Source organism: Falco punctatus, assembly GCF_963210335.1.
Source record: "Falco punctatus genome assembly, chromosome: 1".
NCBI classification, from domain to species: Eukaryota; Metazoa; Chordata; class Aves; order Falconiformes; family Falconidae; genus Falco; species Falco punctatus.
In genome coordinates, this window is record NC_137580.1 from 86,208,875 (window position 1) to 86,234,777 (window position 25,903).

The window sequence follows — 25,903 nt, forward strand, 5'->3', positions numbered from 1 at the left end:
CACAAGAGCTGTCAAACTAGGAAAGGAAACTAAGGAGCCCAGGGCAGGAGTAGTGGCTAGCATTGATCCTCTGGTTCAACAAACTTCACTGCATTCAAAGGACACCAAGCATGAGCAGAGCAGAGCAAATGTAACTTTGTTTTCCCATCTTTTTCCTGTATGGATAATACCACGCGCTTCAAAGGCTCAGATACATGTCATCTTACCTGCAAGCTATGCAGAGGGCAGAGAGCAAAGCAAGTGCAAGGAAGACGATCCCTGTTACAACTGCCAGCATCGTCACATTTTCTTTTCTTTCCTGCCTCACAGCATCTACAGTGTTAGGTTCGGAGATGTTCTTGTATTCGAAGAGCATTGCAAAGCCTCTGCCCCGGTCCGTGGTGGTGATCAGTTCCATGATAACCTCAACCATTTCCAGAGATGAACCGAAGACCATGGTCTTGTTTAAAGGTGAATTTGGTCCACAGAAGCGAGAGGAAAATGTGATGAGATCAGAAACATACAGCACATCATGGGGACAGACATCCACCGCTGACTGCGGGCTGGAGGAGATTTCCATGGGCAATACTGTTGTGGGAAGAGTCCAGCTCTCTACTGTAACTTCATCTCTCTCACTAGCAGCTAGGTGGGCGAGCAAGACTTTCCCCTTCAAATCTTCTTCTGTTTCCAGGCCACTGGTGTTTTGCCTCCACATTGTGGCACTACCAGCTACAGGGAACGGCAGTTCTGGTTGAGCCTTGATACTCGCCTTGGGTTCCTTCATCTGCTTTGACTGGTTTTCTTCAGATGCTTGTTTGGCTTCATCTTTTTTCGAGGCAGTTCCTGGAAGTCCGTCCAGGTGACTAGCAAGGTCCTTTGAGTCATCTCCGGTGCTACTCAGGTTCTGAACCACCTTTGACATCCAGGTCTGGAGAGAAGGTTTTGTAGTGTGGAGAGCAAAGTCCAGGTTTTCCTCAAGAGAAGGCATGTCCATATTTCCTGTTTTAGCAGGTGCTAGAAGGCCATCCCAGGGGGTTGGGGTTTCACTAGAGCTCTCAAAAATGTCAAAGTCAAAAATCTCCAAGATAAGATGGGTTCTCATGGGAATGAAAAACTGCCAGACGCAGTGTGTCCCTGGGTAGTAGTTATTTGGAAAACCTGGTGATAAAATCAGGCCTCTTTCCATGGATTCCACCACTGCACCACAGGAATAATACACCTGGGAAATAAAACAAATAAGCATACATCTTGCCAGAGATTATATACAGGATGCAGCCTGCTGGACCTACTGAAGGTCCTATTCTTTTCTTTCCCTTCAAGGAGGTAATATGAGAGAGTCTTAAGGAAGGGGAATTCATTAAGCTTGTATAAGTCCATCTTCTGCTTTCCCACTTGGAGTATTAATCGAGTATATTTAACATAGAAAGCCAATCTTAGAGACTACGGGAGCATGTGCTGAATGATCAGCCTCCACAGAAATTAACCCAGACAACTAATTCACGTAATTCTCACTTTCTACTACTGATCATAGTAGCATCCATTTCTGCTGTTGGCTAACATACCACTTTTTGATGGCACAAACACATTGTCCTGAACAGCTGGTTGCATGATAAAAATCTTAAGAAGCTAAAGGAAAATCTGTCACCCTGGCATCTTGAACTCTGTGTTATTTTCATTGCAAAAACATTTTTTTTTAATTTAAAAAAGCCCCTTGCATTGATGATTGCCCATGATTCATCCATCCAACTCATCTTCTCTTTTGAAGACATTCCTCATATTTACCTCAATAAGCAGCAAAATCTAGGTGGTTTTGATTGGGTAAATTGTTTTCTCTTCAAATGCAAAGTCTCTCAAAATAATGATAGCAGACACCAGCTCTCACTAGCAAACTAGCAATCAACATGCATTTTACCTAACAGCAACAGTCCCATGTGAAAGCTGCTGTTTCTTGCCTCCCTTTAAATAGCCTTCAGGCTCCGAAGAGGAGGGAAGCCCGTAAACGGTGGCACTAGTGTGCCACTGCTTCTCGAAAGGTACATGGGGCTGCTTTCACACACTGTATTTACAACTACCTTCTCCCAAAGATGCTCTCACAGCCTTTTCTCAAGATTCTTTCATAAATTTGGAGAGCACGGAGTCCTGTCTGCACCTCAGGCAATTGTTTTTGAAAAGGGGGAAAAAATAACTCAGAAATGCTTAGGTCACAAGCCCTGTCTAGGAGCATGAGTTTACAAGCATTAATTGGAAAAGAAAGCGAATGCTTTGGGTTTGGTGGGGTCTTATTATTGGAAATGATTAGTCGTCTTGGTCTGTTATCTATTTAAACACAAAGGAAGCCTGGCAGTAGAACAAACAAAGCTTATGAAGTCCATATAAAGCCACAAAGATCAAAATACTCCAGATTTTTTTTCCCTCTTAGTCCCTCCCCTTGGCTCATATTGAAATGGAAAGGGGAAAAAAAATACAGTGTTAATTGTTAAACGCCCTTAAATAAAACCAAAAAGCCAGACTTGTTCTGCAAGGCATGACCTCTATGTTTCAGCAGGTGCTGTTCATATTCTGAGTGATTTTGGGGTGAGTGGCAGGATGGCAGTAGAAAAGGACCAAAAGAGCAGTGTGGGTGGAAATTGTATTCTGTGTTCAACTTGAAATCCAGTCTGACTTTCAAAAATGTTGTTTTTGAAAAAGCTTATATTATAGTGGAATGAACTATAGGCTTCTCATTTAAGGGACCTGGGATGGAGGACTTGAAGGTAGCAAATCTTCAAAAAAAAGTGTGAAGTCTCAAGTGGAAAAGAAACTACATTAATGTGTCAAATACATATTATTCTCTGTGTAATGCCTTAGGAGCTCCACAGCATGTAATACCAAAATAAATTAACAGAAATACACTGATCTTTTCTCTAGGAGGTAAAGTTTTGGGGTTTAGTCTGAATTAGCTAAGTCATGGTAAAAATCCAGGTGAAAGTAGCAAAACTTTATGTCCATTTAAGGGGCTACAGATCCTAACATTTAGATCTGTTTGCTAATACACATCAGAATTACAGATACATTTGTCATCACTTGGATTTTACTGAAAACTAGCTGATTTCCAGTGAATACGCTCCTCTTCCTTCAGGGAGAGGGATAGCTACTATGCTTAGAAGAAGGGAAGAGGGCTTTTTTGTGACTTTTCTCATATTCCTTTCCTCTGTTCCAGAATACTGGTGCAGACTTGCCTTTGTCACATGCTAGTCTTTTAAGCTCACTTTTAACTAAGATATTTGCATAGCAAGAAACAGTAAATAATGCCTAACATTTTGACTAAAATATATACCCAGATTTGGAGCCAGAATGTGCACCAGAGCTTCTGCTATTGCGGGGTGGTACTCCTGGGTGTGGGAGGATTACAGATTGGCCCAAACCTCCCTAAATTGGCAATGATGGAGGGTTGAGATTTTATTTTGAGGAATATGTGAACTGATCTAGTTGCCTTTTTTCAGACACTGAGAAGGCACTTGGAGGCGTTCGCAGCTCACCTCTACTACCATAAGACTTTGTTAACACCCAAAAGCAGCAACCATCAGTTCAGTGGATCCCATGGGATTAATCAACAAAGTGCTGAATGGGTAGGTGCATCCCCCCCATAAATCCCTCAGCCCCGCTCTCAGGATAGGCTGGCTTTTCTGCCTTCATTTTCACTGGAACCTGTCATCATCTGAAGAGAGTTATCTTTCAGACCCTGTGTACATCCAAGGAGTCTCAGATCCAAACTCAAATACCTCTTGTTCCCCTACAAGCCACGTAGCCACCAGTTGGCTGCAATATCCAGCTGAATCCCAAAAGGTACCTTGCATCCTCAGGCCCAGACGGGAATAGAGCGGGGGGGAATTTGTGCAACATGTGCATTCCAGAAATACGGCTGAAAGGTCACGGCAGTGGGGGAATTATTCATTTATTATGGCTTGGGAGACCAAAAAGATTCAAGACTTGCTCCGAGACCAGGGGGAGAAACCCACAAGGGACAGGAAATGCAAGACAGATCCAAGGAAAGGGAGGGGAAAGGATTTCTGATGAATTTATAATCCACAACTGAATGACTGAAAAAAATGTTTAGTTCATTTGAATCTCCCACTATGAAGGCTGAGTTTCATCAATTAGACACAGATGTTCCCCTCTGCAGCAAGTTACAGACTTGTGGGCTTTTGACAGAGGCATGCAAAAAATCTGGCACATTTTTAATCTTTGCAAATGGTAGGTGGTTGGCTTTTTAAAAAACAACACTTGATATATGCCCACACCAATTAGGTCAATTATGAGCAGGGATAACCAGATTACCAGTCCTGTTCATCTGCTTTTCAGTACTTCACACTCCGGCTAGGAGTCCCAAACATTTAAAACAGTTGTGTTGGTCTGAACCTGCAGCCCGCTGGGGTCAGATGTCCCCTGCCTGCCTTCTGATTTGGAGTAACTGGGGAAGAGCATCTAGTAGGTTGCAGAGAAGTAGTAACCCAAATCTCAGCTGTTGCTTCTTGCCCAGAAACACAATGGCTGGGTATTTCAGAACACATCAAGGCATTGCATTTCCCCTTTTCACACTACATAGCCAGCTCAGAAGCTTTAATCTGTGCCTGTTACTAAAAAAACACCCTATTGCCATGCACTCACTCAGCCTCTCCTGTGCTGGCATTTGGACTCTCTAGATATGAGTAGTTAAGACTGTTACCAGCTTTGAGCTACTTATTTAAGATATGCATATGTAAGGAGTTATAAGGCCCCTACACCAGGAACCACAAGGCTAAGGAGGACCCTGCATTAGTCCCTCATAGGGGATTCTGGCAGTGGTGCCCTAATGGTGGGACGAGTGTTCTGCTGCCCTCTGAAGCATAGGTCTGCAACAAATCAGTGTCCAATGCAGTTGTAGAGAGCCTGGGAGTTTTGCTGAAACATAAAGCTGTGCTGGGTTGGAACAGATGTGGCCACCAGTGGCTGCAAGCCATCACTCAGAGATCTCACTGCAGGCACCAGCGCCTGCTTCCCAAGGAGCATCGTCTCTCAAGGAAAGAGCAAGCCCTTGATATGCAGGGGTGAGCACAAAGCCAGCATGGGATTTCTTCAAACTGGGCATTATACACCAAACAGCAGTTTGGTTTGAGAAGTTTGAGAATCAGGTGGCACTGGTAAAAAGCAGAATTCTCATGCAGGAAAGGGGGAAAAGAATTCTTTTGGCCAGATGGGAGTTCATTATAAGGCCCAGCCAAGTATATGAACAGAAAGGATCGGAATAATGTAATCCTCAGCTCTGTTCTGTGCTTGCACAACACCTACAAATGTAGCCCCCCATTATTCTAGTAGGAACATTGTCACGGAATCAATGCATTCTGAGGGAATCCTGCTCACTACGAGAATAATTTAATTAACACCCTTTCTTTAATCACAGTGCCAAAGAAGGCACCAGACTAGAGCTAGATCAGAGGCAGGTGTGGAAGCAAGCTCTTCATTTTGCCAGGGCAGGACAAGTTATTGTGGCAACTTACATCAATGCCAGGAGACCCTCCTCACTGCTTCCACCCGAGCCATGAACGACAAGTCATGGCAGCCTTCAGCTGGCCCACGAGCGCTCCTCAATGATGGCGACCAGCCTCTGTCCCAGTCACTAGAAGCAGGCAGGGCTGACCTTCTCTGGCTTCTCTGTCCTGCCTCCAAGAGGGAAATGCTTCTGGCATGAGGTGACGCTGGGGGCCCTGGGGAGTGTGGGGAAGATGCTGTGACATGTAGCTGGTAAGAGGAGGTGACGTGGCCATGTGGTTTAGCTTGTAAAGACATAAACCCTGCTGGAAAGAAGTGGGAACGAAGTGATGCAAGGTCCTGGCTAGGGAAATCCTCAGCCCATTTGTGCTCGTAGGTTTTGCTGATGCTCAGAAAGTAGTAGTCACGACAAATCTTCTTCATTCATGTTAATGCTGGTTACAAGGAGCTGGTGTTTGCCGCATCCTGGAGGACGCTGTCTTGCTTTCATCTTAAAGACTGTTTGTTTATAAAGTGTATTTATTTCAAAGAAGAGGAAGGAGGACATCCTGTCCTGATGTTTGTCATTCCTCTGTGAGCACAATCTCAGATTTTCTGGTTGGGACCTGTCCAATGTAGTTTGTTTTCTTTTATAACGTACTCACCCAAGAAATAGCAAATTCTCTTGGTGTGTACCCAGAGTCAGAGCAAAAGCCTCAGCAAAGGAAACTGGGAGGCACACAGCTGAGCCACTACGTTTCCAAGACATCCTCAGAGGCCAGGCCACACTTCCTAGAGATACCCGGTTGCAGGCTCGCATGGAAATGATGTGCAAAGATCATAACCTACTTTGCCCCCTTATTAACGTCTTGTGCATGTAGTTCCTGTGCATTTCTCACACGTATTTCCAGTTTCAGACAGACTTAAAAAGATCACTTCCACTTCTTTCTGGAAATGACAGAGACTGAATGATGCACTACAGTTTAAACTGACTGAACATTTAAGAGGTGCTGCATTTATTTGTCTTTTCAGGAACAGATATGTATTGTCTCCTCATCCAAGTTAAAGGGCTTTTTGGTCTTTGCTTGAAGACCGTACTATAAAGATTTAATACTAGAATAATACATGAAGGTGAGGATGGAAGCTGTTTATGCAGACCTTAGGCTCTTAAAAAAAAAATCACTCTGAAGCCAAAATACTTGGTTACGACCCCGTGCTTTTGACCAAAAGATTATTTTGTTTTGTCCCTTCCTGTAAAATATCCCCACTATATAAATGATCCTTTACTAATTTATTTTTTTTAAGAGTAGGGAAGCGAGAACCTCTCCCCAGGTAGATCTTTTCTGCTTCCTTTAAAAAACAAAACACACTGCAGCTGCCTGGTGCCAGAGCAGGACTGCCGGTGGCATATGGCAGTTCTACAGTAGCCTTATCTTGTCTGCCTACAGCTGATTCAACAGCAGCCACAGAGGTATGCAATTAGTTTCTGGACAGAGATGGATGCAGTCTTAGAATCCAAGGTTGTTCAGTCTGGATGACTAAATTTAGTCATGAGCTCACCATAGTATCGGTGGAGTGAAAATCCAGCAAGCTTTATTTAGGATCTCTCGCCCCTCCAAAATTAAAAACATCTTATGTGCACACATGCACACACATGTGTGTTTCTTTCAAAGAGTTGGCAATGCTTTGAGACTACCTCACCAGCTCCTTCACATTTTATTCTGCCCCAGGGACCTCTTTAAAGCTCTGGCTCCACCAACATCTTTGCAATCACTCAAAACACGCAGGGTGAGGTATGGTATCTCGCTTACTTCCTCCTGCTCCCCTCCAAGCATCAGAGGTTCATTCTGAGTTAAAGTTCACTTGGACTCACGAGGAGACTTGAACAGAGCCAGCCACCTGGGATGAGATACAAAGTGGCCCAAACATTCAGCCAAAGCAGAAAAAAAAGCTCAACTTTGGGTTTTAAAAAGAGAATGAGAATGAAAAAGGGAAAGTGGTCACTCCACGATCCCAGCTTAAGGGGGTAAACCAAAATACAAAGTCTTTGCTTGCTGACGTGGCTGGAACTAGCTGCCAAGCTCCCAGAAATACAATTCTTGTGGTTCCCAGTGAAAGCCCCAAGTTCTCCTCTCACAGTATTTCCAAGTTAGTGAAGCCTGAGCTTTTTGGATGCTTGTCAAATACAGGATCTGAGGAAAGACTATCCCAAGAGTAAGCTACAAAGCTCCAGTCTGCTAGCTTAAGAAGTGACCACACTTACTTCACTGGCTGACTGATCTAGAGATCAAAGCTGGTAGGACTTTTTCCAAGTGGAGGACAAAGTTAATCGGAAACTTTATAAAATTAGCCCTCTGCTTAATTTTGCATTTTCAACTCATCTTTGCACAGAAGGTTTATTTTCTTTCATTAGCGTGAACTAGATACAGCAGCAGTATGTTGAACTTATTTTTCCCCCTGGCAGTACAAGAATTCCTGAAAGTACCTTGGAATCACTGTTTCCCCCTCCGCCAAATTGCCTTTGCTGTTAAAAGCACAAGGCAACAGCAAAAAGGGAGAGTTGCTTGTCCTGTGTTAGGGCAGCTCTTCAAGTAGCTCTGGATGGTTGAAAGTAGCAGACGGGGCAGAAGTAGATCAGGACATTGGATTGACAGAGTATAAAAAAAGTTGCCAACATTTTGCTTAGTTATTAGGAGAGGGTTTTCCCTGTTGTCTTTCTCCAGTCCTGCACACGTGCTTTGTATTCCCTCCTTGCTCCCTGAACACATTCACATTCACAAGCACTGATCAGGGACCAGTTGTGGGACTCTCAAACTGGCCCAAACATACATTTGTTTTTAATACCTTGCACTCATGTTTTTAAACAAAGGTCTAATATTTCTTGAAGTGCAACCTGCTGGATTTAAGTAAAACCAAACCTGCCTTTTTTTCAGCAGATGCTCTGTTATTTCAGTGGTGGGTAACAGCATTTCCACCACATGAAAGTGATTATGGATATGACATTTCCATGCTACAAGTCCTGTTTTCAGAAAAGAACCTGACGTCTTATATTTCTTCTTGGCACGCCTCAGACAGCTTCACATGGCTCTGTTTTCACAGCTATCACCAAGTTTTCTGATGTTTTTAATGGTTTACAGGACATTTGGAGAGAACAAATATGCAGGTGGGAAGGGAAGTAGGCTATCAAAGCCTGTTGATGCAGGAGACAAGGAAAATAAAAATACTGTCACAAGAGTAGGGGAGGGAAGCAGGAATGCAGTGTAGCAATTAGAGCAAAGAATGCAAAGTCTGAATGAGCCTTGAGGACTTGGAGGCCCAAATATGCCTCAGACTGCGGGCATGCTATTTTCACTTATTCTTCCCATATGTGACTTTGCTGCAGCTGAGCCCTGAGCTCAAGCATCACAACAAGAGTGCTTGGAAGGTGCTGCTGTATTTCACTGGAGAACAGACAACTCCCTCCTCACTTATTTGGAAAAAAAAAACAAAACAAAAAACGATCAGGGAGGATGGTCATGTTTGCATACCCTTGGACAAAGGCAAGTAGGCTCAGTCAGTATGACAGAAGGCTGGCAGGGCTCAGGGTATCCTCACCTGCTCTGGTCCCCGAGGCCAGCTCCCAACGCCTGCCAGTAGCTGCCACAGCTTGAGCAGCAGCCTGCCAAAGTGCAGCAGCCCATTGCCACAGCAAACCTCCGCGAATCAAAGCAGCTGCAGAAGAAGCGGCAGGAGAAGGTCAGCGAGCTCATTAGAGCCAGGAGGCCGGGGCCCCCGGCCACACAAGGTCCCAGCTTCACAGCTGCAGTGTGTTTTGATACCTGGCCTCAAGCAGATTGCATAATTGCACCATGAGGTCACCATCCCTCCTCCTTGATCCTCTCCGAGAACAGGATGCAGGGCAAAGGAAAACTACAAGAAAACAAACATGGGCGCTCGGACAACCACCAGGCACAGTGACGCGCTCCAGCTTCTGCGGAGAACAACAGAGCTCCTCATGGATCTCCAGAGATGCAATGCCTTTTTCTCCTTACAAAAAAATGCTTGTTCCCAGCGACACAAACAGGGGCTGTTTTCCAAACAATCACCCATGGAACAGCACAGCTTTCCATAGCATGATCAGCAGTATATGCTGTCTGGGCATACATTGTAACTTGACATTTTGTACTTGCCTTTGGAGCACCTGGAGGAAAGGCAACCTAATGCTCTGCTGCTTTGGGGAGGTTCAGGTGAGAAGCAAAACCAGTTTATTCTTATTCAGCCAGAGATGCCAGCCTACACTGTAGTTACAAGCAACAGGCAGAATTTTCTGCAGTGGCCGCAAATATTTTGAGTACCTGATGCAAGACTCCTGTGTAAGGCCATGAAGGAAGATCACCCAGCTCTGGATGTGGGGCTTTGCTAGCTAATCTGGCTCACCTGCCTCTGCAGACAAAAGCCAGAGTTGTGTCCTGCAGAGGGAAATTCAGAGCAGGAGTTAGAGATGGTCTTAAAAGCCCTCTGAAAGATTATCTCCCCCTCTCAGCAAAGGTGGGACTTTAGGAGGCTTACTGGCTAACTCAGCTTTCTAAAGGTTCATAGCTGAAATCTCATGATACTGAAAAGACAATAAAACCATTCTTGCTCTTTTTTTCCCTGTGTCCTAAACAGGCAAAAGTTTTAGTTCTCCCCTTTCAGTTCTTAAGACTGAGTTGGGTTCACCTACGAGACGTCTCACAAGATACAGCTACATTAAGTCTGGCTAAGCAAAGTTCTCTCTCCTCATTCAGTTCTTTCTTTGATTTAGATTTTTAAGGCTAGAAAATCTTATGATTAATAGTTTTTCTCTGGGCTTGGCAGCAGCCTGGCAGCTTATGGGTACATTTGCTATCTGACAGCTTCCCAGGCTGAAGTTACCACCCCAGGAGTAACACTGGCATTCGCTGATTACTTGGTAATTGCTGTATGCCAAGGTGTAGACACGCTCGTTAAGTGGATAAAATACTGGTAGGAGTGTGAAATACAGATAGAAATGCTCTGGGAGAGACCTAGGCCAAGGCATAGGACATTTCCTGTTTTTTCTTTGATCATTGACACACTTACATCCAAGTGCTTCTACTAGAAACTAAGTGACAGGTCTTATTCTTCATCCTTCACTGCAGCCCCCCACTGCAATATTAATTTCTTCATCATCATCTCAGTCTGAAAGGGACAAAAGCCAGATTGTTTCTCTATGAAGTGATTTGAAAAATCTATTTAAAACATGCAAATCCAGTGCTTGGAAAGACCCACTTGACTAGGCAGTGTTCCTTTGGGGACTATAACTATTGCAGTCATCAATTAGAACTATTTTAAGCAGAAACCTGTCACTAGTATCTCATAAATTTATCCTGTAACAAATGCAAGTGAGACATCATTATGAGAACAGTCTGAACATTGGTTTTCCCTTTTCATCCCAACATTAGCCTTTTACGGCTAAGGAAGCACACAACATATCTAAGGTAACATCCACCAGGGAGTGCTAGAATTCACATTCACAACCAGCTTTTTTTCATGGACTTTTCAGTAATCCTCGCAGAGGACGGAAAAAGAAAAAGAAAGAGCTGACTCTTGTGACTGGACACTCAGGAGACAAATAGATTTTCCAACAAAGATGTAAGCTGCCATATCAAACAAGATCCTTCATCCATACAAAGCTGCTACCCCTGTTCTAGGGTTGTTGGTTGGTTGGTTGGTTGGGGGGTTTTTTGGTGGGTTTTTTCCCCAAAAAAATACCCTCATTCAAACATACAAAAAAATGTAAAGCTTTAGAAAGAGGAACAAAGGCATCATTTAGAGTGTCTCCTCAGGCAAATAATTGTGAATATGATGGGACCATCATAAATAAAAGTAAGGCAGTGTAATGAAGAGTTCAAGATGCCACGGCCATTTGCTTCAGGGTTTTAATAGGTCAGCATAGGTCTTTTTTCCGCTAGCGCAAAATCTCATTAACAAAGTGTACACAACATACCATAGAAAAAATTAACAGTAAACGATAGGGTTGGTGGGAACTAACAAGGGTGATGAAGGAATTTCCAGAAGATCAATCTGGTTTTCATTTTCTATAAATTGAACAGGCCAAAGCAGCTCAAATTAAAGACTAGAAAACATGGTCAGATTGTTTGAACTGCTTGGTAACCAGATGAAACATATAACAAAACAAAAGCTATAGCACGGCAGTAAAAGTTTGCTTGTAGAGTTCAGTATAAAAGTCCATTGAGCAACTTATGTATGTTCGTAGGAATCTGTAAAACTAGTGTTCCCAAATTAACTTTATGTATATAACCTCCCAAATACGTGGGGGAGACTTAGATAATGAAATCCATATGCAGCTTAGGTGCCCAAAACCACTTTGTTTTGTTTTGAAAGTACCAGAAACAGGAGAAAAGGGAACTGAAAGGCAATCACATGGAAATTTTGCTGGCCACTTCCCAGGAAATAAATCTGGATCTTTAAAAGCAAACAAAACACACACATATACGTGTAAACTGGTCTTGCAAAAAAGCAAGCTGTTTGCGCTTGGATTTCCAGCTGCATGACTCTATTGTTTCATCCAGACACTTCAAATGTTTCACATGTTGGAAGTCAATTGTACAAAACATATGGGGAAGGAAACATTCCACATGGGAAAGCCAAAACCTGCAAATATTCTGTAGTGCCACTGGCATGCTGCAGAGCTGTTTGTTACTGCAGCTCTTCAAGACCCCGGTCCTTGTTTCACTACATGTCACTAGCAGGTGAGAGGGCTTATGCAGAAGACCCAGACAGTGATCCTTACAAAGCAGAAGGAAAGAAAGCACAGAAAACCCCTCTCCCTTTCATGCAATATTAGTAACCAGGCTTCTAAATGAGCCATTGCTCCTGCTGAGGCAGGGCATTCAGAGGTCTGTTACGGTCTGAATGCATATCCTTAGCTTTGGATGGTACACAAACAGCAGCTCTTTTCCCCACCTCGTTATTCCGGGATTAGTCTCCTCCTGTGCACTCTGCAAAGGGAAATTTCCAAGGCTCCACCTTTGCCAGGATTTCAGAGAGCAGGATGCTTGTAAATTTTACTTTACTGCCTGCATAAGGAGAGACCATGAGGGCACAGCAGGGAGGGTGTGGGAGAAAGCAGAAAAAAGTATCACAGATACTGCAGCCAGAGATAAAACTAAGCACTGGGTTTGTTGTTACAGGGTCCCAACCGGTGAGCAGTTTATTTTTCCAAATAAATCTGCTTCGCAGACATCCTTTCTTCTTCCCCATTCAAGTTTCAACCAGAAAACCTGGAACAAGTTACTGTTGATTTTAGAGGCAAATCAAAGTGTTCAGCCTGCTAGGCTTGCATTTATAGTTAGTCTTGATGAGCAGCTCCTTGGGGCTCTTGTATTCAAATAGTGAGCTCTGGGATTCACCTGAGCTGCCCACCCATGCAGGTCTGTAATACAGGCTCAGGACAAGGGGGTGCGCAGCCTGGGCTTCCAGCCTCAGTTCTGACAGTAAAGGCTCCACATTTTAAGTCAGTTCCAGAAAAAAAAAATAATCCCTTTAATAAGAATTTAAACAGCCATTCATAACAGTGGAACGTTTACTAACTAAGACCAGGAAAGGGCTGGATTTAGGTAGAACAAGTGGATTAGATTTCCCATTGCTAATCCCAAATTAAGTACAGTACAGAGGAGGCGCACCCTCCTCGGAAAGGCTGAGCAACTGACTTTTCTGGGATTGGTGTCAGGTTGGACTTTCAGAGGCATTTCATCCCGGCTCTCCTGTAACCAGGACACTGTCCTTACTGGCACCCTTGGCACCTGGCCCTTGCTACAGTCCCGCTCCTCCTTAACACAGTAACGAAAGGCAAACACTACAGGAACAGATCAGTAAGAGATCAGCAAACTTCCAGAAGTCCCTTCTCCAGAGCTGACGGTAGTTGTGAACAGAGGCTTCTACCAGCCCATTTTGTTTGGCTGGTTTGATGTTGCAACCTGGCTGCTAATATAAAGAAACGAGAACAAAACACTGGATGAAAAGGAGATAGCACAGCAGGTTATGGCTTGCATGTGGCAAATTTGCTTTTGTTCTGCCACTTTGAACACCACCCAGCCCTGCTTTATATTGAAGCATAATGGGACTGCCTGTACTCCCCCAGGACCAGGGATTTCACATAACTTAATAGTTTCTGTAATTAGATATTTGTGAAACTCTGAAATCCTCTGATGAAAGATGCTGTAGAGGTATTGTCTACTCTTCTACCATGAAAGGACTCCACCCAAACCCAAATACAGATGTTGTCCTCAACGTACAGCATTACTAATCCAAGCCAGTAGTACTTGTGGCCTGATTTAAATTCTCCTGGAGTCCCAGATGACTTCTGTAAATGCCAGTAGGCCCCAAGAATTCTAGAAAGGAAATACTGGCAAATTAGCCTTCTCTTCTCCCAAAATTGGAACCTCCTTTTCACTGGCAATGATGTGAGTAAGGATACTCTAAACAAACCAGAAGGTCATTTGCTGCTGAGAGCTTGTAATAGGAATTGCGATGTTCTTAACGCTGAGTTTGAGCGCCAAAGCTGCCGGTAAGGCTTTTTGCTACTGCTGTATAATTGTTCCACATATTAATGCAAGACCCTGTAGTGCCCCATCCCTACTCCACCCTCCTCCTGCCATGGATTTGTACAAGTAGAAGAGGATTATTTTTCTATTTAGTACTTCCCATACTCAAGGAAGTATTTGAATGCCAATTTGAATATTTATTATTTATAGGCCTGAGATATCAGTGCATAGACTGACCTTGTAATAATAAATAGTGTGTAATGGTAAGAGTTGCTACACCAGACCTGGTCTAGCTACACTACTGCTGGGTAGCCACTCTCTGGTACCAAACATGCCATGAGTTTGGGGTCTTTTAAGAGAAAAGGGAGGCAGGAAGAGAGAGACTTGAACATTTTACCACCATTCCTGGTCTGTCATGCAAAGATGCAGATGGGGAGAATAGTAATTGTTTGTTGGTTACCACAGGAAAGTTTGTTTGCTGGGTCCTTCTAAACCAGTGCAACAGGTCTGTTTGCTTCAACCTACTTAGACAGTAAAGAAACAAAAATGACTTCAGCATTCTCATCCCGAGGATGGTTGGCATCTCTAGTGGTACTGCACTCTTTTAGCTCCTTCCCATAAAGATGACCCACACTGTTCCAGAAATCTTCTGCCACTGGCTTACTTCTCTTACCTTGGCTGCTGCTTCCATTGCTGGCCTTGGCAAATGAGAGAATCATGGTTCAGCTCTACAAAGAGAGAGTCCCGTGTGCTGTGCAGGACTTGAGGCCAGCCTTGTCCATCTTCTCAGCTTTCAGCTTCTTCAGTAATTAGAATTATCAGGACTAAAACACTGTGGACATTATTGCTGCTTAGCGTGAAGCTAACAAGAGAGCGCCAGATTTACAACATTCTGGCCAGACAGAGGATTAAAAAAAAGTTACAAATCATTGCCCAGTTCCAGGATACGTACTCCAGGATCTTATTTCGCCAGAGACTCCACGTGAACTTTAGCCTCTAGGAGAAATCCGCCTGCATTTTTCTAATTGAAATACCAGTCAGACCAGTGGCGGGATGCAAACTAACATGCATGAAAAATAAAGGTTCAATGACCCAAATCAATTATGTTTTAGGGGCACTGCTCTGGACTGAGTAGGAAATATTTCAAACAGGAAAAAGAACTAAATAGGATCATTCATTGAACTGACCTGGAAATGAGAGAGAATTTTGGTAAATAAGAAGTTCAATGTAAGCCAGTTTTATGTACCAGCTGTAGTGGATTAAAAACAAACCAAAACCCAAGCCCAGATATTTCTTAGACTCAACTAATGTTTCAGATTTCACTGAAGTGAACAGTGCAGTAAAACAACGCAATTCTTATCCCTTCCTTGAGCACAGGCAGTGTAACAGTTTACTTCCTGACATTAAAAAAGAAAAAAAAAAGCAGTTATGGAAATCCTGAAACTGCATCTTTATTGAAACAGGACAACCTGCAGGTCTTCTCTATAAACTAAAAATAATAACTTCAAGCAAAAACAACTTCTGAAGGTCAGAACCAGCTACTATGGTTGGATTTTTAAAGCACATACACTCAAGCCAGGGAGAAACAGCCCCAATACTGCTTCAGAATATATGAATGTAGCTGCTCCCCAGGTTGGCCAAATGTCCAAACCCTCCACACAATAAATATCTGCCAAGGTACATTGTAAACACATAGGATGCAGCTATGGCAATTAATGAAGAGACAAAGAAAATAGGAAAGACCTATCGTTTCTCTACTCCCAAAGGACACAGTACTTCCACAAACAGCAAAGAGATTAATAGATATTAAGCTCATGGCCATCAGAAGTTTCAGCTTCTTTGAAGCTGCCTTATTTGTCTTTACCAGCTTTGTTTCTTGAGAAAGAAAGGCAGCCTGGGGTGCACTTACAGTGCTTCACAGGGAGTGACCTATAAAGCAAAAGCTACCTGGACCTAAAAATCCCATTAAAGTCTTACTAAAATAACCCACACACCTGGCAGCAGCTGGAATTGGAACCAGATGTGCAGTACATCTGGTAAGAATGGGGCTGCTGCTAGCAAACACTGAGCCATTTGAGTTACATACTTTTCTAGTCCAGCAATTCTCTGGAAAGACTTGATAAAAGTTAGATATTTTGCCTCCACTTTTAAGACAGAGGTTGACCAATAACAGTCCTATTGTGTGTCAACGTAAAACGTTTCAGAATTTCCATAGCCTCCCCCCGCAATCAGAAGTGCATATTTTGCTGCTCCAGTTGCATAATTTACTGATTCAGCTGCATGCTTGGTTGATCTGGTAGGAGACCAGTACAGTAGCTGAGATTCTGGATACATTGCCAATTGTGCAGCATGCTTTGTTGATCAGGGCCGTAGAATTTAATAGCTGAAATTTCATACACTTTACTAATCAGGCCACATTCTTTGCTAATTGAGGTGCATATTTTAGTAGTTGAATATTTTTTTTAATCCTTCACTGATCTTGGGAAGGATCCTGCTCCCTCTGAAACCAGCGGGAATTTTGCCATTGTCCTCACTGGGAGCAGGACTAAGACTTTGACTGGAGGGTCTAGGATCACTGAGATTTCTTCTCTTAAAAGGAACTGGAAAGGCTTGATTTTTTTTCTTTAAGCCAGCAAGTGAACAGAAGAATAGCAGATGAAGGATGGCACTGGCATAGAGACCTCCTCCGTAGGGATCTGATTAAAGGGATAATATTTTAGGGACATACAGAGACATAACTTTGACTACATTATTCTTTCATCAGGCTTACATTCTTCCTTCAGGATAAACAAGCCACTTATCTACATATCTTGTTCCATCTGATACAGACATGCAGGAGGAAACATCATACACCTTATCTTCAAATTTTCTTTCATTTGATCTGACTCCTGTTTTTATATTGCTGTAGTACTCAGTGAAGGATTCCAGAGAGAGCTCTGCTTTGCCACAAAACACATTTCAGGCATCCACACTACCTCAAAGCATCCCAAAGTTCCTCAACTCTTGAGTGGCAGAGACCACCTTCCTGGATGAAAAGAACAACTCAGTTTCCTATACCGCATGCAGACTTTGCCCTTGCCAAGGGAGTTTCTGTTATGCTTTTATATTGTTAACGCTATGCCAGAAAGACAATGCATTTCTTCTAAGCCTTTGAATACCTTTTTTCAACTGCCAAATTGAACTACATTTGAACCATCAACTTAGAGTGGGATGTGTATTTTTTTACTAGCATAGCAACACTATCAGAATGTAGTCAAAAAAGATAAAAGTAATGAAGCCTACGCAGCGTAGTGCAGTCCCTGATGAGTGAGGAGCAAGTGCAACTTACTGGAAAAAAAAAACAAAACAAAAACAGGGAGCAAAAAATGTACACACACATATGTTTGCACACACAGATTTCACTGCCACATTTAGGAGGGTAAGCAATAGGAAATGCCTTAAGTTTCATTCTGCAAAAGAAATTGTCCAGTATGTTAAAAGGCTACAGACAACATGTGATCAAAAGAATAATTGACACAGCAAGAAGTCAAGTCTGGGAAAGTATACAGGATGCTGTTGGTTCTTCATTAAGGACGCAGTTTCTTTTCTTATAGTGCTGTTGGTCAATGCTTTAGTTCAGTTACTGCCTGAAGGGAAATCAAACAGTCCTGATTTCAGAGTTAGAGAACAACAGAAGTTGGGTAGGAATCATAGAAAAGAGAAAAATCAAGCAAAAATTATACAGCTTGCTGATGTATTCAGTGTCCCACCATGGCCAGGTGCACCCAAAGGCACACCACACAGCCAACACTCGGTCCATCTCCTGACTATACGGGCAAAGTTGGAACAAAACTAGCACAGGAAGGATGTAATAGCTCAGGGCAGCAAGCAAGTTATGTAGATGAGTAAGAGAAGTATGCAGCTGTGTGAGGGTAGGTTTGCAGGTTCGGCAATGCAATTCTGAGTTAAAAGAGAAACCAAAGACAGAACCTCACAACGGCACAACTCAATAGATTTGAGTGTGCAGTTAATATGTAGTACTAAAGTGCCAGCAACATGGCTTAAGACGTTCTCACTGTAGCTATCTTCACTAGGATGCCAGAGTGAGAGAAAACATCTTCGTTTCAACCACAGAGTTCTTGCTGTGTTCGTATGTGCTGTAGCAGGGACTGGTGTATCAGGCAGAGTTACAACGCTGTTTTCCACCAGGGAAAGCAACCCTCCACCTTTTTTATTTATATATATATATATATACACACACGCATTAACAAAAGACAAGAATGTATGGAATACTATTTTCTTATACTGTAGTGGCTCATGTTTTATAGATCTAAGAATCCGTATCAGAAGTGTCAAACCTTGCTGCTCTCAGGGTCCACGGGAAGAGTCCCGCTCACTTCGGCGGGGCCGGGGCTGCTCACCCTTCCCAGAGCAGAGCCACTGTTCGCTCCGCAGCTGCTCCTAGTAGTGGGGTACTCCGTGCTTCCTCCTCTGCCTTTCCATCCCCGCCCTGCTTCCCCCAGTGCTCCCCCAGCGGCTCCCAGCCGGTGCCAAGAGCCCTGCCCGCCGAGCTGGAGCTGTCACCGGTACCGTTTACCTGCTCTCCGTACCACGGGCAAGATGCACGGGCCCGGCGAGCGCGGGGAACGTAACACTGCGCACGGTGGCTGGGTCGCCCTCCGTGTGCCGGACTGCCCCCCGCTAGGGCTGCCTCCGGGCGAGTGCTCAGACTGCTGCTGGCTGGCCCGTTCTGTCGGTTTGCACCGGCCCTGCCCCGGGTTTCGGGTCTGGCTGTGCGGGAGGGGAGAGGGTGATCCAGGGACGGGCGTCCGCAGCATCCTGCCCCCGGTACCTGCGGGGCTCCGCGGCGGCTCGGCAGCCAGCCCTAAGGGGCCGCGCGGCGCCGGCCGCCGAGCGGGCAGAGGCCGGGGGATGCCCGCAGCGCCGGGCGACGAGGCGGCGCAGCCGCCCCCGCCCCGGCGGTCCCGCTGCATCCCCCCTCCCGGGGGCCGCGGCGCATTCCTCGGCCCGGGAACCCCGGGAGCCCCGGTACCTGCCGTGGTCCCGGCGGATCTCCCCCGCGACGCGCCGAGCCGCGGGGCACTCGCTCCCCGCCGCGTTTGCCGCTGCCCGCCGCCGCCGTGCCCGGGGCGGGCGGGGCGGGCGGAGGCCGCCGGGGTTACCTTGCCTCCCGCCCCGCCGGGGTTACCTTGCCTCCCGCCCCGCCGAGGCAGAGCGCCGCGGCCGCCGCCAGGACGAGCCCCGCGCCGGGGACGCCGCGCACCATAGCGCGGGTGCTGCGCCGAGCCGTGCCGTGCCGAGCCGAGCGGAGCTTTGCGCTGCTGAGCCGCGCCGTGCCCCGAGCGGGCGCCGCTGACAGCGACCCCCCGAGCCCGGCCTCCCCGCCCCTCGCCCCCTCCCCCGGCCGCTCCCGGCCCCTGCCCTCCCCCGGGGGGTCACCTGCGGCGCGGAGCTCGGCGGGGCCCGGGCCGGGCGCTGGGGGGGCTGCACGGGCTGCAGGGGGGTGGCGGGGCCCTGCCCGAGCCCCCCCAGTGCAGGCAGGGCCGGAGCGGGGTGCCCAGGGCTGTACCCGCTCCGGGCGCGGGGGCCGGGGGCAGCGCCAGCCCGCCAGGCAGCTGCTCGGGGGGCTCCTGCTGCTGGCGGGGGGCAGCTGGCCCGGGCAGCCCACCCGGCCGGGGCTCCTGCCTCCCGCCGGGCCCCGCCGCCCCCCGTCAGTGGAGCGAATTATCGGAGGAATGGGAAATAGGAAAAGGGCTCTGGTCTTTCTAGCAGGAAAAACCACCCCAGTGTCATCCGAGCACGAAGCAAAGGGCAGGGAAGGAACTTTCCCGGGCATTCTAGGAGCCCAAGGAGAAGGAGCTGCACATAAACTAGCAGCCAGGGTACGGCAGCCACTTCACCCTTTTGGAGAGCATGGGAGGACAGGGGATGCGCCTTGTTTCTGAGGCAGCTTTCTGGTTTCCGAAGTGAGACTCCCACCCACCCACCCCCAGTTGCAGCAGCAGCAGCAGCAGCAGCAGCAGCAGCAGCAGCAGAAGCAGCAGCAGCAGCAGCAGCAGTCACCCCACCAGCCCCAGCAACCAAAAATGATTCTGTCCTTGCAGGTGGTGGTAAACTTATATTGCTAGCTGCAATTCATTCTTCTATTCTGTAGGAAGAGTTGCTATTACCTGTTTTAAAAGTATTTGACAAAGTACTGTGGTTTTACACTTGGAGCTGCTTTTTGGGTGCTCAGGTGCCCCCTCACAGTAAGCAGCACAAGCAGCCCTCCAGCTGTCTGGCACGGGAGGGGAGTCTGCCAGACAGGAGGGTGTTTGTTACAGCGTTTCTTATACCTTTCCCCCAAAATTCTTGTGCTGGTCACTACTGGACAAGGGATGATGGGCTAGCCAGGCTGTTGGACATTGCTGGCACCCCAGCTCCTGAATTCCTCTTTCCCAAAGAGCAGATTAACCTGGTTTTCAGAGAGCAATGTAATCTATGGAAAAAAACCTGGATAATGCCTTCAGCTGGTATCCAGGTGGGTGCGTACATAAGCATGAAGTTGGAGGACTGGTGGCAAAGAAAACTTTTTTTTCTTTTTCTTCACAAATGCACCAATGTACTTTGTGTTTGGCTTTCCATATTGTCATGTCATTGTGTAAACTGGACATAACATCTTGAATTTATACCTTGTAATGAGAGCGGGAGAGGCTGGGCACAGGCACCAAGGCAGCAGCCTTGCACTGAATGCATGCTGGCGCTGAGCTCACGTGTCAGCCAGGGCTGCTCACCTACTCTGGTGAGCAGTTTGATGTCCTGTCTATAGAAAATAATGCTTGACTCCCAAAGAGATGACACACACATCCATATATTCCTTGCAGTGCTTGTGAGATGAAGCTGTTTTATTATACAAACAGGGGACACCTGGAAAATGATTAGCCCAAGGCTGAGAGGGAACCAGGGGCAGGACTCTAATGGCTCGCTGCCATCTTGGACCATGCTGCCACCCTGGAAATCTGCATTTGCTAATGTAGAACTAGCCCTTCGATGGAACGGCACGTATGGAGTATCTTGATAGCTTAATTGGGTTGTTTATACTTCTTGCACTGAAGGCAGAAGATGCAAATAATTCTTTGTGTGGCCAATTCTTATTTCAGCCTTCTCTTTTCAGGGCAGATTCTGTGTAAATGTTGTTCCAGGGCTATGACCTTGTCAGTTATTTACTGTGATTGTTCATGTTCACATTTACATTTTGCTCCTCCTGGGTAATATTTCTTGGAGTTACCTGTCAATTGAAAAAGTATATATCATAGAATATATAACCACATTGCATCTATTCTGAATAAATGCACAACCCAGGACACTTGGCATCTCTGGCAGGAGGGTTTTTTGAGAGTGAAGGGATTTTTCCAAGCAGAACACTTCTGCCTGAAGGGCAGCCTGGTCTCTGTAGCATAGCGCTGTGGTGCATTGCTTTTCTTAACACAGTTAAATCTCAGGGCGATATCACCATAAATGTATGTTAAGCTTTGAAAAATCCCTGAAACAAGAAATCCATTTTTTTTCCACGAGGCTCTGTGTGACAGAAGTAAATACAGAGATTCCATCTGCTGTTTCCTTATGTTAATGCACAGTTGTTGAGGACATAAGTCAAGAACTTGCTGGCAGAATAGGGTATTCAAAAAGTGACTTTTTCTTCACTTGGACAGGGCTGGAATAGTAATATAAAAATATCTAAATGAAAGAGAGAGAATATGCCCAAGTCTAGCAATACAGTGCTCTTTTTTTTTTTTTTTTTTTTTTTTTTAAGGATCTTACATCCCTGTTATTTGGATTCCTTTCCAGGGGTCATCTGCGTGCAGGCACCCGTAATCCTTTCGAGCCAAAGAGGCTGCTGTGTGGACTATGTTGCTGTTCCAAGCTGTAGACCTTGAGCATGTAGCACAGACACAAATGTATGCTGATTTCTCATGTTGTGTTTGTTCTTGGCCTCACAAATTCTGTCAATGTGTCTTTGTTCCCTTATCTCCGCTAGCAGGACCTGTCCACACAGCACTTCATCCCTATGGCTTAGCAGTGACATAGCATCTAGAATTAAGGATCAAACTTAACAGTAGTCTGCTCATAAGCACTTTCAGCTCAGCTTGGTGACCCTTTCAAACCAAAGTTCTTACAAAGATTATGTTTTGTATTCATGAGCTCCCTCTGTGAGCAGGTAGTGGGACTTTGTATGGGCATGGACAACTTCCTGCACCACACAGCATGGAAGACCAGGTCTCAAAGGTGTCTTAACTGCCCACAGAAGGTAACAGCCATGAAGACAGGCTTGCAAGTGGTGCACTGAGCCTGCAAGCAGGGCTTCTAATGCCCCTTTCCAGGGAACACTTAGCTGGTGAGCTACCCTCCCCCAGTGTTTGGCCCAGCTGCCCATCAGACAGCTGTGCAAGGCAGCTGAAGGTAGGCCAGTGATAGGTTTACTGGAAGGCTCAAGAAAGGACAGAATGGCAAAAACGACTTCGCTTCCTGCTTACTCTTTATTCCCTATTTTACACTCTCTACAGCCCCACCTCTTGCACAGGTCCCCCACAGCCCAGACCAGCGTTGTACCCCATGCCTACCATGCATCAGGAAGGGGTGATGCAGGTGCAGCTGTGCACATCCCTGAGAAGGCAAGGCCAAGCTTCTTCCACAGTTGTTGAGATGTCTTTAAGAAAGTAAATGTCCTGTTCTCTGTGTTGAGCTTCCTGTTGAAAAATTCAAGGTTTCCATGCTCTTTTTGGCAAGTTCTTCCAAGGGCTGGCCGATGTTACCTACTGTTGTGTGCCACTTTGAAGGCTCTTGAAAAGCTGAAGCAAGCACTATGTTTCAGTGGAACAGTGACATTTATGAAGTTAGTGGACAGGACTTTTGTGTGTGTAATGGCAGCACTTTCTTAACCAGTAGCCCTGGGCTGGGAAAGTAATTTCCAGGAAAAAAAGAAGTAGAAACTTACTGATTCCAGGCTGGCAGCAAAAATCTTTTATTGTGGGAAAGCTAAGCTTGAAACCACTAATAGCCGGTAATTTCTATCCACTCTCTCTCTCTCTTTCACACACAGATACATGGAAAGAGAACTTTCTGAATTAATTTCCTTAAATATGTGAGGCATCCTGGTACCAAAAGTAACCCTCCTCGCCCAGGGAGACTATAGCGGAATGCCCCCCAGAAATGAATGCAGCTCTTAGCAGTTTCTGTTTTTCAAAACAGCTGGTGTGACCAAACTGAATCCATCTTTGAACAGGAGGAGGGCACTGGCAAGATACTTTCAGTAACAAGGCCTTAAATCTCGGTTTATTCTCTGTATGCCAGAGGTCTCATCTGCAAACTTTCTGGTTACACAACACAGCTTTTTATGCTTTCCCAGCCTTCTTTTACATAGAGGTTGATTAAGTCCATTCTGAGCTACGTTGTTACATCAGACATGCCACAGTTACATCTGAGTGTCTCCCCAGTTTATAGAAATGAGTCAGGAAAGTAACGTACCCCTGCTAGAACACACACACTAAAAATTGCTTAGGTGGAACACTGTATGTATGTTTCACATAGATAAAATTTGTAAGTAAATAAAATATATAAGCAAAATACTAAGGCAGTCTTCAATATTCACATTTCTGGAGACCTAAATTCTAGTTCCATAGTCGGTATTTCATATAAAATTATTTTTTTCCTCAGTGGCTGTGAGAGGAGAACTGGATGCCTGAGCCTCATTACAGTCTGCCAGTAATAGAGCTATTTATATGTGGTTAGCACAGGTTTCTTTTTTAATGACATTTTTGTAGACTGAGTGAACCAAATAATAGAAATATGTAAGCAGAAAAACAGGCAATAAGCACAGGGAATTGGCACATGCTGTTGTCAGTGGTTAGAGAACAAGATCTCTGCTAAGGAAATATTTAGAAAAACATGTTTGTAGCTATAATAGTTGTAACTGGAAAGCACCACACACAGGCTCTCTGCTGTGCAGAGAGTGCCACCCTCTGCTTCTGCAGAGTATGGAGCTTTTCTCTCTTATCCGACTCCTCCTACTAGTGCAAATCTCACACACACAGGGTGACTTACAAGAATACCCTGCTGTAGGTAACCCTGCAAATGGTCTGTCATTCCCTGTTAATTTGAATTGTTAGCTCAGCTCTTTAATTTGGCATTATATGCTTTTTTTTTTTTTCTTTTTGTCAGAGCAAAGATTAATAAATTTTCCTTCCCCTTCTAGGGGCAAGGCCCTGTGGGTTCCTGGAAAAGGCAATTCCTATTTAGGTCTGAGAGAGCTTACTTGAAGAGAAGGCGGCATAGCAGCTCCTGCATGCAGCCTAGTTGCAGGGTAAAAGAATGCTGTGGCTTGCTGTGGTTAAAGGACTCATGGTACCTTCTGATTTTTATATTTGAAGAATAAAAGAGTGCTCTGCAAAAGGAACTTGAATAGACTTTGGCATAAGCCATGGGCTCTTTCACTGCTGGAGACAGAGACTGCAGCTTACACAAACAAGTCTCCTGTGAATTTACAGGAACCCCTGCACTTAAAGGCCTCATTTGTGTCAGTGTTTGACAATTTTTCTGGCTTTTTAAACAACTGCTATGACATTCTCCTGTTGTGCTAAAACTTATGTTACTGATAACAGATATTTTTTGGTATGAAAGATTCTCTTTCTCATTCAGGCAGCCTGTTTAAGCCTGCTGCAGCTTTGTGGCATGCTTGGGTGGCAGTCTCTAAACAAGTGGTTATTCTTACAGCTGGGGGGCTTGGTGCCATGTTGCAAACTAGTAAGTAAAAAAGAGATACTTTGGAGCTTTACCCAAGCAATAAATTGGCCTAAAGAGACGGGATCAAGGTCAAGAAGCAAACATAGACAGATACTCCAACTGAACAGCTACATTAGTGACTCAACAGTTCTTAATTTGAGTTCTCTCTGAGAGGCCAAACTCCAGCTTCTCACATTCTTAAAAGAAAATCAAAGCAACAGATTGAACGAAGAGCAGGCATTCAAGTCTTCTTCACCATATTGTCCTTGACATCTTCCGTGGAAGAGTATCCAGCGAAGATCACTGCTAAAGAATGTGAAACACTGGTTCATACGCGCGAGTTCTGAGGGGTTCCTCTCAAATCTCAGCAGAAGCCCATTCGGTTGGCGTCCCTCTCACTCAGTGCTCCCGCACCCATACACACCTTACGTATGGTTTATAAGCACAATGCCAAACACGTGCATCCAGCCAAGAAGGTCAAACTTCAGTTCACGTTGGTGCTGAGCCACAGCCTGGCATTGCCCGCTTGTACAGGCACCTGGCTCAGGCAGTGGAACAGCAGGGGGCTGCTGTCCTCAGAATCCAAATATACTTCTCCAGACCCTTGTGCAGATCCCTTACTGAGACTGTTTGTGAATTTGTGAAGAGCAAAAGGTGTTTCAGTCAGTAGAGTCTCTAAGAAGACAGTGCTGAGGTGCATGCTATGTAGTCCTACTTGATCGAGGTCATTTAGTGTCTGATCATCAGGCTTGCTAGCCTCTCATGTCGTGCATTTGCACTTGAGAATAGCTCTCTTCCTGCATTAGTCTGTCATGTTCTCTTCCAAATCATGCCTTAAGGGCCACCTCTTCGTGCTGCGTGCAGGAAAACAGGTATGTCATTAGCAATATGCCAGGACCTCGTTAACAGGCATGTCATTTAAACACTTCGGACTGGCTGATGCCTTGGGTTTAACTGACTTGTGGAACAGCCTCACGTCCTTCTAGAGAAACAGGTTCAGGTTCATATTAAGGGTAATTTGGACAGGTTGATAAAAGAGGAATACCTGGGAAAGCAGACTAAGTAAGTTTACCTGGCAGTTATATTTAGGGTAACAATATGATGTTAGAAGGCATTTTCATTATGAAAATAAA

General features: G+C 45.2%; 1 protein-coding gene across 6 annotated transcripts in view; it reads right to left on the reverse strand.

Annotated features, from left to right (window-relative positions):
* Nucleotides 1-20,006, reverse strand: part of LOC308058147 (uncharacterized protein) — a 40,079-nt gene extending 20,073 nt beyond the window's left edge. The window contains exons 1-2 of one of the 6 annotated variants that reach the window (XM_080373522.1): nt 19,201-20,006; nt 207-1,198 (exon numbers count right to left, since the gene is read on the reverse strand). In XM_080373522.1, coding sequence (XP_080229648.1) covers nt 207-1,198; nt 19,201-19,848 — 1,640 coding nt within the window. In that variant the 5' untranslated portion in view covers nt 19,849-20,006. Of the gene's footprint in view, nt 1-206 lie in introns of all 6 variants that reach the window. The other 5 variants (XM_080373525.1, XM_080373527.1, XM_080373524.1 and 2 more) reach the window with 5 other exon arrangements.
* Nucleotides 20,007-25,903: the final 5,897 nt, after the last annotated feature.